This window comes from Erythrolamprus reginae, chromosome Z (assembly GCF_031021105.1).
Source record: "Erythrolamprus reginae isolate rEryReg1 chromosome Z, rEryReg1.hap1, whole genome shotgun sequence".
NCBI lineage: Eukaryota > Metazoa > Chordata > Lepidosauria > Squamata > Dipsadidae > Erythrolamprus > Erythrolamprus reginae.
Genome location: NC_091963.1, coordinates 13,002,849 through 13,018,269, shown reverse-complemented (window position 1 = coordinate 13,018,269; position 15,421 = coordinate 13,002,849). Strand labels below are relative to the sequence as shown.

Below are 15,421 nucleotides of genomic sequence, written 5' to 3'. Positions count from 1 at the left end.
ATGTCCAAAGTGAAAGACAGAACCATGTTGCGCATGGGTAGTATCTCCCATTCCTATTCCGGGTTTCTGGTGCACATGCAAACTTGACAATCAGCTGGCCTTCGTATGTGCAGCACTGTGGAAAACGGAAAGAGCTGGTCTTTCATTTTGCTGTGTGAGCATGCAGGCTGGCCAGCTAATCGTTGTGTGTGCATGCACACCAGTAACCGGAAGAATAGATGGCTGGGGTGCATGCGCATGCTGGAAACCAGAAGTTCATTTTAAGGTGCACGCAGGCTCCCTGGACAGCTCCTCTTCCTGGTTGCGGCCCAGACAGGTGCAAACCCTAACTTTTTGGCATTCAGTGCTGAAAAGATTCATCACCACTGTTCTAGATCTATTGTATCTTTTCTGATTTATTTTAATGCTGAGCTCCCATACAATAATCAGAAATTATTTACCATAGAATTTTGTGACTATGAAATAAACAATTGTGATTTAATTATATTAATTATAGATTTGTAATTCATGGATAGCATTTGTTTTAGATACAGTGGTACCTCTACTTAAGAACGCCTCTACTTAAGAACTTTTCTAGATTTCTAGATAAGATTTTTTTTGCCTCTTCTTAAGAACCATTTTCTATTTAAGAACCCAAGCCCAGAAAAATTTCCTGGGCCAATTTCCAGCCATTCCCCCTTTAATCTTGGCCATCTTGGGCTTTTCTGGGCTGCCAGAGGAGTCTTTCAGTGCACTTAAGGAGGCTTTGGCAGTCCAGAGCAAACAAAGCATTTCCCTTTCTCTGGTCACGTGGAGAGGGAATAAACCTCTGCAAGTGCCCAGAGAAAAGAAATGCTCCATTCGCTCTGGGCATTGACTGTCCTTCTCCTCTTCGTCCTCCTCCTCCTCCCACCCAAATTCCGAGCTTTTATTTCTTTCCTAATGGGTTTGCATGCATTATTTGCTTTTGCAATGATTCCTATGGGAAAAATTGCTTCTACTTACAAACTTTTCTTTTAAGAACCTGGTCACGGAATGAATTAAGTTCTTAAGTAGAGGTACCACTGTATATTTAATTCTTGCAGCTATAATATCATAAACACTATGTACACATAGTGTTATCAACATTTTCTGTTCTTATGCTTTGAAGATCAGAAGTGAAATGTACCATGACATTTTCACCCCATGTCTACGTGATACGGTATCACAATTAAAGTTTTAGTTTAAGACAGGAGAATCTTAAATTTAGGTCCAGTTTTAGTCATGGAAGTTCACTGAAAGATACATTGGTTTAAATAGGTTAGAAAATAATACAGCTATAGAAGAAGCAAAACTTGTCTTCATTATTTACAATCGTTTCCTCTCACTTTCCTGTACTAAGATGGTTGGAACTTTTAAAAGTCCATCCCTCTTAGGACAATAACAATGCCAATAAGTCTTAACTTATTGGGCCATATCAAAATGCAACGTTCCAGAAACAAATTATTACTAAAATTTGATAAAAGCAATTTAAAGTGGAATTGGATAAAATACAATTTAAAATGAAATTGGAATAAAATATGATTTAAAATAAATTGGAATAAAATATAGTCTAAAATGAAATTGGAATAGAATACAATAATACAAGATATAGATAAAATATGATAAAATAATATTTCAATATCACCCTGCAATCTATTCCAATCAGTCCCACATATGCAGATCTCAATTGAACCATTTTGCTTAAGTACTGTACTGTATTAAGTGTTATTTTCAGATTCTGGCCACACATAAGGTATGTTGTTTTGATATCCCAATGGGTCATTTGTTTGGCACAGTACATTGATGTCACTGTATTTTCTTTCAAAAGCTATTATCAATTTCAGCAGAATCAGACCTGGTTAATATGTAGATGGCAGTCCATCTGAGAATGCCACAAATAAAGGCAAAATTGATTTTTGTTTTGTAATGAGTGAAAATTGAATCAAAATGACCCCACGTTCTGTTTCTCCCATTAGTAGTGAAGTTATGCATCTTAATTTGAGTGAGAGTTAAAAATGATTTACGCATTTTAGTTCTGTATCTAAAAAAGAAACTATCCTTGGACACATATGTTTTAATTTTTCTTGATTACCATTTTTTTTGCTTTAATTCCCTTTTTGTAGCATGTTGGGGCCAGCTGTGACCTTCAAAGTGCACCCAAATACTCTTGGTGTTACCACTGCTGATGTTGTCAGAATAGCAGGTAAGAATCCTTATTTTTGAATGCAACTATTTCCCACCTATCATTTAAATTAGAAAGACAGTCACGGTAACAAGAAAATTCTTCTCATTAGAAGACTGATGTTTAATGAATAGGCTTTTGAAGAGGTAGCTGTAGCTAAAATAGAAAATCTTAAGTAACATCTCTCATTCAGTTAGAAATGCCTGACACTTTCTTGTCTGTGAAAAAAAACCTGAATTAAATGGAGAGGAAATGTTGGATATAATAATGAAAGAGTACCCATAATGTTGCATATGAAGCAAAAATATATCTATTCTTTAATAAATATTTGATCTTGGCCTACAACTTGTATAATTGCATAGCACAGAAGAAGAGTGGTTACAATTAGGTTTTATTTCTGGAGTATAGCGGCCATAACTATGTTTTTGCTATCAAATTAACAATTTTCATGACCTATATATGGGAAGTATTACAAACTGACAATAAATCTCCTTCTTGAAAAAAGGCAGAGCAAAGTACTCTAGACTTGATTACAGACATTCTGGGCTTGATTGTAAATTGTTTTCCTATCAAAATTTCTTTGAATTTTATTTGCCTATGTTGAGATGGTCTGTGTTTTTTATCAACTTCTACTGGCATTAATTAATTGTAAGTTCACTGTTGTTTCTTCTCTGTGTCTCAGCTTATAAGGATTAGCATAACTATGTTACATTAAGCTATCATGTGTTGATCTGGATGTTGTTTTATTGTTTGTATTTCTAAAGTCCACTGTAATTTTTTTCTGTACACCTATAAAAAGGTAGTCAATGTTTCGGGTTTTTCTATTGATACTTTGGTAGTTCAGGCATCATCTATTTCTTGTGGTTGCTTCATGTGCCTCCATAGCAGCCTCTTGGCCATAGAATGAAACTGCCTAAAATAATCAAAACAATATTAATCAGCAAGAACAAAATAACATTATAGCTTATAGAAACTTATTGGTATTGGATTTTGCCATTGCCAGTTTTTGGGCTGTGGTTTAAGAGGGTCCAGGGGAGCTTCCTGGAAGTCCTAGAATCCCAAAAACAACACAATGGGCAAACCAGAAGTGCATTTTCTGAACTTCCAGTTTGCCCATTGTGTTGTTTTTTGCACTACGGGGCTTCAGGAAGCCTTCCTGAATTCTCTGGAGTGAAAAAACAACAACAGCACAATGAGCCATTTTTCTGAACTTCTGGTTTGCCCGTTTGGCTGTTTTTTCAAGTTTCAGGTTTCAGAGAGGCCTTTGCGCTTGCGTAGGGACAGCACAAGGTGTGTGAGTGCATGCGTGGTGGGGAGAAAAGGGATGTGGGCATGTGCATGCATGCTAGTGCACACACAGAGACACACACACACACACAGACACACACACACACATCCTTTTGGCACATGAATTAAAAAAAGGTCACCATCACTGCTATAAGGCATGATTAAAAAACAAAGTAAAGTTTCAGTATCTACAATTAATCAAGAATCTATTTATGTTTATTACATAAAAAATGTGGAAATTCAGTTGTACTGCCATAGCTATGATCATTATTTTTACTATTAGATTATTTTTGTAAATGTACAGTGGTACCTCTACATAAGAACTTAATTTGTTCGGTGACCAAGTTCTTAAGTAGAAACGTTTGTAAGTAGAAGCAATTTTTCCCATAGGAATCAATGCAAAAGCAAATAATGCATGCAAACCCGCTAGGAAAGAAATAAAAGCTCGAAATTTGGGTGGAAGGAGGAGAAGGAAGAAGAGGAGGAGGAGGACAGTTGCTGCCAAAGATAGAAGGTGAGGTGAGGGGAATCAAAAAAATACAAAACTTTAAAAAGAGAAGCTCTGAGCAGCAAGGAGGAGCATACGCCTCCCATACACCCAGCGCGAGGCTGCCTCCCATGCACTACGCCAGAGAGAGAAACCCAGGGGGAATGGCAGGAAACTAGTTGGGCCCTCGTGCCGTTCTCAAATTTCCTGGGAAATTTTTCCGGGCTCGTGTTCTTAAGTAGAAAATGGTTCTTGAGAAGAGGAAAAAAAATCTTGAACACCCAGTTCTTATCTAGAAAAGTTCTTAAGTAGAGGCATTCTTAGGTAGAGGTACAATTGTATAATAGTTATCACTTTTCTATGGAGTTGATTAGCAATAGCACTGATAGAGGAAAACTAAGGATATTTTTTAAAAAATCTTGCCAACATGAGAAATGTCTAAATTCTAAAAATATGGAAATTGTTTATGTTATGACATGTGTAAAATTTGCCATAAAATGGAGAGTGATAATAAGAGTAAAATACACTAAACCCTAAATCTATATTTTCTAGGTATTCCCTGGCTCCAAATTCATTGTTGTAAAAATTATGTGTGGTATTGAAATTACTGATACTATATTGACCACTTGTCTCGCTTAGGGGTGAAAATATTTTTTGGCTTGACAAAGGCACTTCTAGTCTAGTTTCAAGATCTTGGAAGTATTCTAAAGTTTTCCTTTGTCTTCTAGACATTGATTACCAACAATATTGGAAGCACTGCTGAATTTAACAATATGAATTATTTAAACTAATCTAAATTGAGGTAACTATTGTCAATAAGACAAATTTTCTCTCTGTGGGACAGTCTTACAAATCTTGTAGATACTGTAGATACTGTATATTATATGTGTAATTATAATTTACATAATTGCTGTGCATATAGCAGTTACATTTGGGAATCTTATCCTTAAATTACTTAACTATCTACAAATTATATTAAATTGAAACACACATCACCTTGGGGTACATATTCTTCCAAAGATGATATTTTGAGAAAACAATAAGCTTATTAAAACAGCTGTAGTCAATATTGAAAATGGCAATACATGAAGACAATTACCAAAAATATATAATCTTATGTTTTACTTACATTTTCTGTAGTTTTTATCATCTGGAATTAAAATGTTAATTATATAAAGCTTCCCAATGTATTATATGCTTTAGTGTTTTAGCTTTATCACAGCATTAAGTGTTTTAACTTTATCACAGCATCTTTGTCTACTGTAATGCAAATTTATTTATTTATGTAATATGTTGTCTGTCTCACTTCATGTGATTTTTGAACTAAACAATCAATAATCCAAACATTTAAAACCAATTAAAACAGTAAAAATAATTTCTAAGTGTCCGTTTCAATATAATATAGCTTTTAAAAGCTAAATTATTAAGTAAATTATTGGTAATTTAACAGTGATGAATTCAGATTAGAAATGGATTTTATCTGGACCAGATCAGTATAACTTGTGTTCAATTATTAATTTCCTATATTTCTCATATTTTTCTGAGAGCTCCCAGGAAGATCCAAGAATGGGTTAACTTGTCTGTTCTGTGCAGAGACCAAACTGTCAACTTTCTGGCCATGCCCCCATTGTCCCCTCTTTAGCCCAGTTTCAGCTCAACCTCAGCTCTGAAGAGATGTGTCAACTGAAATTCTTGGACTCAAACGAGCAGTTTTCTTGCCTTTGAAGTCACTTGTGTGATTGTTGAAGGAGCTGCAGCTCTCCACCACATGCTCCATTGCCTGATTGAGCTACCAACCTGTCTTTGGGCAATTGATAGCTCAAGATTGCCACAATGTGGCTCTGCACACTCCACTGGCCCAACAAGATCTTCGGATTGCCTTTTGATCGTTGGAGAAGACAGCAATCATAAATGATTAAGGCAGCTGTGACTGATTACACCAAAGCCACCATGATTGCTGTGTTAGTGTGCTTTGGTGTGCGCACTGATTTCCAGTCCTCCAGTTCAGCTGCCACCACCTCCAATGGTTTTTTCCACCAGCCCTGGGGAAAAAATTGGGTCTCTGCCTACTCTCGACTAGGCACAACTGTTATAAGACAATGCCAGGAGAGGCATTGTGTCCCTGCCTAGTTTTGGCTAGGCATATCCATTGTTGAGGCATGTTTAGTGCGGCAGTAATTTTCCTGCCAAATGCAACTACCTCAAGCCCCTACTAGCCTAGCAAGGCTTGGGTCCCTGCCTAGTCTTGGTTAGACATACCCCTGTAGCAGGCAGACACATATTACAGTAACTAGCAACCTTTGCCAAATCAGCAGTCATGAGCCCCTGCAAGCCTAAAAAGGCTTGGGGTCACTGCCCAGTCTTGGCTAGGTACACCCATATAGCAGGCAGGCAGGAGCAGGCTTTCTAGGCCTGCTTCACTATCAAACAAAATGGCGGACAGAGCTGGTGAGCAGGGAGATAAGAGACTGATTACTGAGGAATCTCAATCTTCAGTGGAAGCTTTTCTTTGCAGGAAGGCAAAATCCAAGTCTTTGGCACCCACTATCAAGAAGCACTGCAACGCTTCTGAGAAGGATGCCAACAGAAGACAAAAAGCCTGAGAGAAACAATTTGTCAAAGCTGAGAGGGAACAGTCAGAACAGCAAACGACTTTCCTTCTTTCTGAGGCTACAAGTTCCTGCCCTTTTCAGAGCAATAGTTGCCATACTCAGGGGTTTTAATACCACAGGCTTGGTCATCAGAGGGAACAAGTGAGAAATATTTCCACTTATCTCCCCAAACCTGCAATGAAACTGAAGTAAATCCCATTTTCTATCCAGCAACAACTCAGGGGCAGCAAGGATCCAATGTCAGAAAGTCTCGAGTTACCTGCGCATCTACTGCAGCTGGTTTGCACCAAGGCAAGAATTTAACATCTGGATTGCCTGAAGATATAAAATCGTTGATACCTTAGGCTATTTCACAGGTCATTCCGGCAGGCTTGCAGCAGTACTATGCCCCATGCAGCTTTCGCCTCTGAGCATTCTATGAGTTTTCACAAGGCCTTCAGAATACAGGGGAGCAGCCCCATTGGTATGTCACCCCATCCCCAACCCCTCCTCAGATAATGAAGACTCAGCACTACAAGAGGAGGGCTTAAGACATGCAGATTTATCTGAGGACAAGGGTTTAACACCCAATGTTCTGGCTTTCACTGGCCTCTTCCCTCCTGCCATCTTCAGTCAATCTTGCATGCAGCAAGGGTGACATTGGGAATGGGTGTGGATCCCACCCCAATACCTGAAAACCTTAAAGGTCACAGCGAACATCTTTTCTCTGAGCCAGCTTTGGAGCAGAAGGAGGTACCCGCACCACAATTTTTTATAGATGTACTGTAGTTCAAAAACAGTGGGACCTGGCTGGTTCCTTTCCGACTCCCAGCGGGAATGATAGACATTTTTTATAATTTGGTTCCAGAGCTGGCCCTGTGGTGACACACATGACTTCCTCCCTTGTGTCAGGAGATGTAGTGGAAGGGTTAAAGGCCGATGATAAAAAGGTTGAATTAAAAATGCATAAAATGCATCAATGTGCAGCATGGGCAATTAAAGTGGCCTCAGTTGCTTTGTTTTTCAACTAGACCTCACTAATCCGGCTATACCAGTTGCAGCAGAGTGTTACACCACACGAGGGCAGGCTCTACTTCGATAAATTCATTGACTAATGTAGTAAGCTCTGTGTGTGAGATGATAATTTGATATATTTGTATGCTGTAATGTATGTCTGATATATAAGGCAAAGATGGCTTGTAATATTATTATTGTATTAAGAGATATTGACTGATTTGAATGTATGACCACTAGTGGGTTCCTACTGGTACGGATAATTGCACGCAGCTCTGTGGCTCTGGCATGCAAGAATGCGTTTGGGCAAAATTTTGCTTCCTGCACCTGTGCAGGAAGCAAAATCTCACAAGGGGAAGCACGTGCACATGAGATTTCGGTGAGCTTTTTGCTTCTGCATGCACATGTGCGTCATACAGGTGCAGGAAGCAAAATTTCACTCGAACGCACGCTCGCAAGCCAGAACTGCATGCAATTATCTGTACTGGAAGGAACCCACTACTGTGTATGACCAGACTGTTTATCTTGACTGTGCTATTTCTAAAGTAAACACCATTTTATAAACTCAGGGATGGGCTACTGCCCAGATGGAGGGAATGCAGTGTGTAGCAAAAATGGAACTCCACCCCAGAGCACCCAATTTGCACTGAAAGATGTTGAAAGAAAATGCATAAGTCACGCCCACAGTATCGTAGTAAAAAATTTGGTAGCCCTTCACTGTATAAACCTGTTTTGTATGAATGATTATTCATATCTCCTGGATATCTCCTGGAATGCCATGCTTCCTCTATGCATACTCTTGATAACTCAAGGGTTCTGCACACTTCTTAACAATCTTATAATAAACATTCTAGGTTTTTAGCATGCTAAGTGAAGGATAGACCATGATGGGGGGGGAAAAAGAATATTTCTCTACCCAGATTTTTTTTTAAATTATTTGAAGTATTTTTAAAATTTCAATACTATGAATTTTAAGGTATTTTGCTGCAGCCAAATCAGCACTCACACTTTCTGCGTGACTCTCTATGTGTGAAATAAATGACTGAAGCTGCTTTAGGGTGTGTGAAGATTGTAATGTTGGTGTTATTAATATGCATACTTCTCTTCTCATGTCATAGTTAGATCAACAGGAGGAGTCCTGTGTGATGACACTTTAGCATTCATTAAAAGCAGTTTGTGCCATTATTTCTTTTAAATTTAAATAAGTTTGCATACTTGTAACACCTGCCTCATTACCATTGTAAACTATAAAAAGGTGAAGCTGGCATAAAATATAACTCCATTTTCCCAAATACATAATTTTCTAGAGAGAATGAGAATTAAGGAAAGTGGAAAAATGTTAACAGTATGTGTGGTGGCTACAGCTTAAAAATATGTTATAAGTAATGGTGTTGGCAATAGTAGGAATGATAATGATCCATGCAGGTCTTGGAACATGGCAAAAATTGGAATATTTGGGTTTTGAAACTAAAGCTTCTTTGGGAAACATTAGGAAAAGCACATGACAGCCCTTTTGCTAGTAAACATTTTATTTTGTACGATTTGCCATAGGATAAGGCAAATTCATATTGACAGCTTTTGATTGTAAGTGAGGTTCCCAATTTTCATTAGGGCAAAGGGAGGTTGGTGCTGAAGTGGTTGAAAAATCCTGAGAAGATTGCTGACAGAACATTCAATTGATTCTGCTCTTTGCATTGTACATTGTACATCAATGCTATTTTTTCTCATTTGTAATCAATGGCATATTAAATAAGGATGGGTAGAAAAAAATCCCAAATCCTGAATTAACTCTTCAAGTATATTTTAACTGACTATTGGTTCATTTGATTACGTCATCATTCTTTGTTCTTATTAAGTAGAAATCAATGTTCCCTTGAGTCTGGGTCTAGTTTGATAGACAACAATAAGGAAGTAGCATGCCATCACCATTTTCTGATATGTTTTATTAACTTTCAAGTCCAGGTATGACCTTGGGGTTTCCTGTATATCAACCATCCAGAAGTAACTTGCTTTGATCCTTCTTAGTTTGATGATCACACATCAACTGTGACTTGGTCCTAATACCATTTTCTAAAAGTGAGAAAATTGCCTACACTAGTTTTTATTTATTTATTTATTTATTTATTATTTAGATTTGTATGCCGCCCCTCTCCGCGGACTCGGGGAGGCTCACAGCAAAATATAACAATCGTAACAAATCCAAATAAATGTAAAATATTTTAAAAAGTTTTAAAAAGAACCCCATTTACTAACAAGCACACACACAAACATACCATGCATAAATTGTACATGCCCGGGGGAGGTGTTTCAGTTCCCCCATGCCTGACGGCAAGGGTGGGTTTTAAGGAGTTTACGGAAGGCAGGGAGAGTAGGGGCAGTTCTAATCTCTGGGGGGGAGTTGGTTCCAGAGAGTCGGGGCCGCCACAGAGAAGGCTCTTCCCCTGGGGCCCGCCAACCGACATTGTTTAGTTGACTGGACCCGGAGAAGGCCCACTCTGGGGGACCTAATCGGTAGCTGGGATTCGTGCGGCAGAAGGCGGTCTCGGAGATATTCTGGTCCAATGCCATGAAGGGCTTTAAAGGTCATAACCAACACTTTGAATTGTGACCGGAAATTGATCGGCAGCCAATGCAGACTGCTGAGTGATGGCGAAACATGGGCATACCTAGGTAAGCCCATGACTGCTCTCGCAGCTGCGTTCTGCACGATCTGAAGTTTCCGAACACTTTTCAAAGGTAGCCCCATGTAGAGAGCATCACAGTAGTCGAACCTCGAGGTGATGAGGGCATGAGTGACTGTGAGCAATGAGTCCCGGTCCAGATAGGGCCGCAACCGGTGCACCAGGCGAACCTGGGCAAACGTTTTATTCTTTCCATTAGTCTATGAATCAAAAGGAGTGGGGTTTTAGTTGCCCAGTTATGGCTATGGTACCATTTTTTTTTTTTTGACAAATACCCTGATACCTTAGCCGTGTATGTGTTGATTTGTCCTTTCCACAACAATATTATCAGACAGGCAGATATCTCAACAAATATTACTTTTTCTTTGCAGTGTTTCCTTCACAGTTCATATTAGTCATATTAATCATTTCCTATGCCCATTTATTCAACAAAATAGAGATTTATCTCTGAATTACCCATCAGTATATATTTTGATTTTTTTTAAAAAAATAAAAATACATATGAAATTGCCAAAAATTCTGCCATGCTGAGTCAGCAGAAACATTGGTACTATTGGCTTGAACATCCCTTTAAGTTAAACTCAGAAAAAGGTTCAGTTGAAAATTTGACTTGTTCGTCCTGCTGCATAAAGGAATATAGCTTGGGTATCAGGATGTGCCAAAATGTTCTATATTTAAATATAGTCATTCTAAACTCAAAGGCAAATTAATGAATAATAAATGAGATTTTTAAACTAAACTGATATTGGCAACCTTTTAAAGCCACTCTTTCTCTACAACATCAAGTCACAATTTGCAAAGACCTTCAGAGAATAACAACTTGTGGATTTAATTACAGATAAAAAAAAGGAAAACTGGCTTCTGTTAAAAACATGAGAAATCATGACCTAAAAAAAAAATTAAAATGGAACAGAGCTTGAGAAATGACAACTGTGTCCTCCAAAGGCTGTCAATTCGTTTGTCATTTTCTTCCTCCTGAAAAGGTGGCTTAGGGTGGGATTGTACATTTTTTGCCGAATTTATTCATGAAAAATGTGATTATTCTCTGATTAATTCAGCGTATATTCTGATATATTTTGTGGTTTTTTTTAAAAAAGAAAGTGCTTTAAATAGAAAACATCTGTTGAAAGCTTAAAGCATTAAAATTAATATAGTTCAAAGTTTTTATTTCTTTTCCTTTTCTGAGGTCCTGTCAGTTCTGAGCAGGTCCTCCTTGGACAGGGGTCAGCAACCCATGGTTCTGTAGCCGCATGTAGCTCTTTCATCCCTCTACTGTGGCTTTCTGTTGCTGGTCAGCTTCACAATTGATAGAGCTTTCTGTAAGGATGGGTACAGGGAAAAGGAGGCCTCACTAGGAGGAGAAAATATGGTGGGGGAACCGGACTATAATTGGTTAGCTCCAGAATTGAATGATGGGCTTCCAGTTAGGACCTTATGGTATCATTTGTCTGACCACTTCATCTGCTGCTCCGAGTCTTTGGAGAGGGACAGCAAACAAGTATAATAAAATTTATTTATTTATTTATTTATTTCTTTATTTATTTACTTACTTACTTACTTACTTACTTACTTACTTACTTACTTACTTACTTACTTATTAGATTTGTATGCTGCCCCTCTCGGGGCAGCTCATAGCAACAATAAAACAATGTACAACAAATCTAATAATTTAAAACACTAAAAACCCCATTATTAAAAGCAAACATACAGACAACCATACCATGCATAAAGTGTATAGGCCTGGGGGAGATGTCTCAATTCCATGCCTGACAGCAGAGATGGGTTTTAAGGAGTTTGCGAAAGGCAAGGAGGGTGGGGGCAGTTCTAATCTCCGGGGGGAGCTGGTTCCAGAGGGTCGGGGCCGCCAAAGAGAAGGCTCTTCCCCTGGGTCCCACCAAATGACATTGTTTAGTCAACAGGACCCGGAGGAGGCTAACTCTGTGGGACCTAACCGGTTGCTGGGATTCGTGTGGCAGAAGGCGGTCCCGGAGATATTCTGGTCCAATGCCATGAAGGGCTTTATAGGTCATAACCAACACTTTGAATTGTGACCGGAAACTGATGATGATGATGATGATGATGATGATGATAATGATAATAATAATAATAATAATAATAATAATAATAATAATAATAATAATAATTCTTTTCTCGGGAAACCTATGAAATCAGCAGTAAACAGTGAGCTTCTAATTAGTCAGACCTGCGTTTCATCGGAAAGGAGAAAAGAATAGAATAGAGTTCTTTATTGGCCAACTGTGATTGCACACACAAGGAATTTGTCTTTGGTGCATATGCTCTCAGTGTACATAAAAGAAAATATATATTTGTCAAGAATAAGGTACAACACAATGATTGGCATAGGGATCAAATAAGCAATGAGGAAACAATCAATATTAATAAAAATCTTAAGGATACAAGCAACAAGTTACAGTCATAAGTGGAAGGAAATGGGTGATAGGAATGATGGGAAAAACTAGTAGTAATAGTAGTGCAGACTTAGTAAATAGTTTGACAGTGTTGAAGGAATTAATTGTTTAGCAGAGCGATGGTGTTTGGGAAAAAACTGTTCTTGTGTCTAGTTGTCTCGGTGTGCAGTGTTCTGTAGTGACGTTTTGAGGGTAGGAGTTCTTTGTTGTGCTTTTTTTATAACGTTTTTGATGGTTTTCATAACTAAAGATCTCCGGGGGGAGCTGGTTCCAGAGGGTCGGGGCCGCCAAAGAGAAGGCTCTTCCCCTGGGTCCCACCAAATGACATTGTTTAGTCAACAGGACCCGGAGGAGGCTAACTCTGTGGGACCTAACCGGTTGCTGGGATTCGTGTGGCAGAAGGCGGTCCTGGAGATATTCTGGTCCAATGCCATGAAGGGCTTTATAGGTCATAACCAACACTTTGAATTGTGACCGGAAACTGATGATGATGATGATGATGATGATGATGATGATAATGATGATGATGATGATGATGATGATGATAATAATAATAATAATAATAATAATAATAATAATAATAATAATAATAATTCTTTTCTCTGGAAACCTATGAAATCAGCAGTAAACAGTGAGCTTGCAGAGATTCAAAATATTGTAGGATGTAGTGCAGAACCATATTAACAGCATCAGCTGTCAATCTATTTGCTCAGTATGCAAATTGCAGGTGGTTTAACAGTGGATCTGTGATGGTCTTCAAGTGGGACATCACTAGCCTTTCAAAGGTTTTCATAACTAAAGATGTTAGAGCAACTGATCTGTAGTCATTCAGTTCCTTAATAGAGGGCTTCTTTGGCACTAGAATGATAGCAGAGCTTTTGAAACAAGAAGGAACATATATCTCTAGTAATTTGTTGAAGATTTGGGTGAAGATGGGGGCCAATTGGTCAACACAGACTCTTAAGCAACATACCTTGGAACAAGATAGGAATTCATATATAAATACACCTTTAATGAGTGCATTATTTTAGAAAATAAGTAATTTTTGAAGCACCATGGACTCAGATTAAAATTAGAAGTGTTGAAATTAGAAGTGTTGTATTATCTCAGTAGTCAAAACATCTATTAACATGTTGCAATAGGAAATATTGTCTTTTTCCTTGGACACACATTGACTTCATCTCACAAGAACAAAGAAACTGCATGGCCTGCATTTATCTTCATGAAGATGCAATGTTGTTAACTATGGTCAGATATTGTGATCAGTGAATTCATGACATATATTCGAGGACTCTTTATTGGTTGGGATCAGATAGTGAAGAATCCCCCCCCCCTTCCCAATGATACAGCAGCCACAAGGCAAATGTCCAAATATCTTAACACTGTTAAATACTTAACAATGTATTTGGATTGTGATGAGACAATTGCAACAAACAACAAATGTTTTACAAAGAGAACTTTCATATTAAATTTAACCATGGCAAAAATGTGACACTGTAGCTAACACAATGTTGCAATCAAGGATAGCAGCAGGGGTAGGGGGGAACCACATGTGGCAGCTTGGATCCACAGTTGTGGCTGCCATCTTGACCTTATTTACATCCTTCTTCCTCACAAACACCTATGTTTGTAACACATTTAATGAATGTGCTCGGAATGATGTTTTCCCCCTTTTCTACGAAAATAAATGCACAGAGGAATCAGTTTCTCTGCAAAATTCACCTTTCAAGGATCATTGCTGTGGCTATCACCTTTTCCTAGAGTGCAATGTGTAATATGAAGGTTATATTTTACCTGGTCCATAGGTAATTGACAAATATTGTGATATTTGAAAAGAGGGCTGGAGTAATGTTTGATGGCTACGATTACTATTTAGCTGCCTTCAACAGAAAAGGTCTTCCTCATTGTTATCATAAACCAGGCTGCAGTTACCATTAAAAGTCACTACTTTAGTAACAACCATAGGCTTCCCGGGTTGCTGTTATTATTTTTAGTTACTTTTTATTGATTGCGGAAGGAAGGTATCCAATAAAAGTTTTTATATTGCAGAATTTGTTTCATTTTTAGGGGAAACCTGGCTTTTCCGGCAGGCCTGAGGTTGTTGATCAGATGGTTTTCCATCGGGATCCAACCAGGAAAGATATGTTTGGTTTTTAGCTGTTATGAGTGTTCATTGTGAGTTTTAAATTCTATGCTGATTTTAAGGGGTTTTATATTGTACTATTTTAAGGGGTCTTATATATTACATTTAAGGGGTATGTATATCTTTGTATTTTGTTGTAAGCTGCCAGGGAGTGGGGTGGAATATATATACAAATAATAAATTCAATCAAAACAAATGCAGGTTTTTAAAAGGAGATCTAATAAAAGATCTAAAGTGCTGATCCTAGGCTGTCCTTTTCAAATATATCCTGAGGTGGGATTCAGCAGGTTCTGACCAGTTCTAGAAAGCTGGTAGTGGAAATCTTGAGTAGTTCAGAGAACTGGTAAATGCTATCTATTTTCTGCTTCTTGAGTCCCAGCTGATTGGGAGGAAATGAGGATTTTGCAGTAACCTTCCCTTTGAGTGGGGAAGGAAGGGAGATTTTGCAGTATCTTTCCCTTGGAGTAGCATGGGAATGGAAATTTTACAGCATCCTTCTGCCATGCCCACCAAGCCACATCCAGTTCATCAGGCCACAGAACCAGTAGTAAAAATGACTGAATTCCACCATTGAATACAGTGATCCCCCGATCATTGCGAGGGTTCC

At 38.3% G+C, this 15,421-nt stretch overlaps 1 protein-coding gene across 1 annotated transcript in view; it reads left to right on the top strand.

Moving 5' to 3' along the window:
- PTPRN2 (protein tyrosine phosphatase receptor type N2) overlaps window positions 1-15,421 on the top strand; it is a 797,416-nt gene that overhangs the window by 319,235 nt on the left and 462,760 nt on the right. The window contains exon 11 of the mRNA XM_070729468.1: window positions 2,124-2,203. Within this exon, the coding sequence (XP_070585569.1) occupies window positions 2,124-2,203 (80 nt within the window). The remainder of the gene's footprint in view (window positions 1-2,123; window positions 2,204-15,421) is intronic.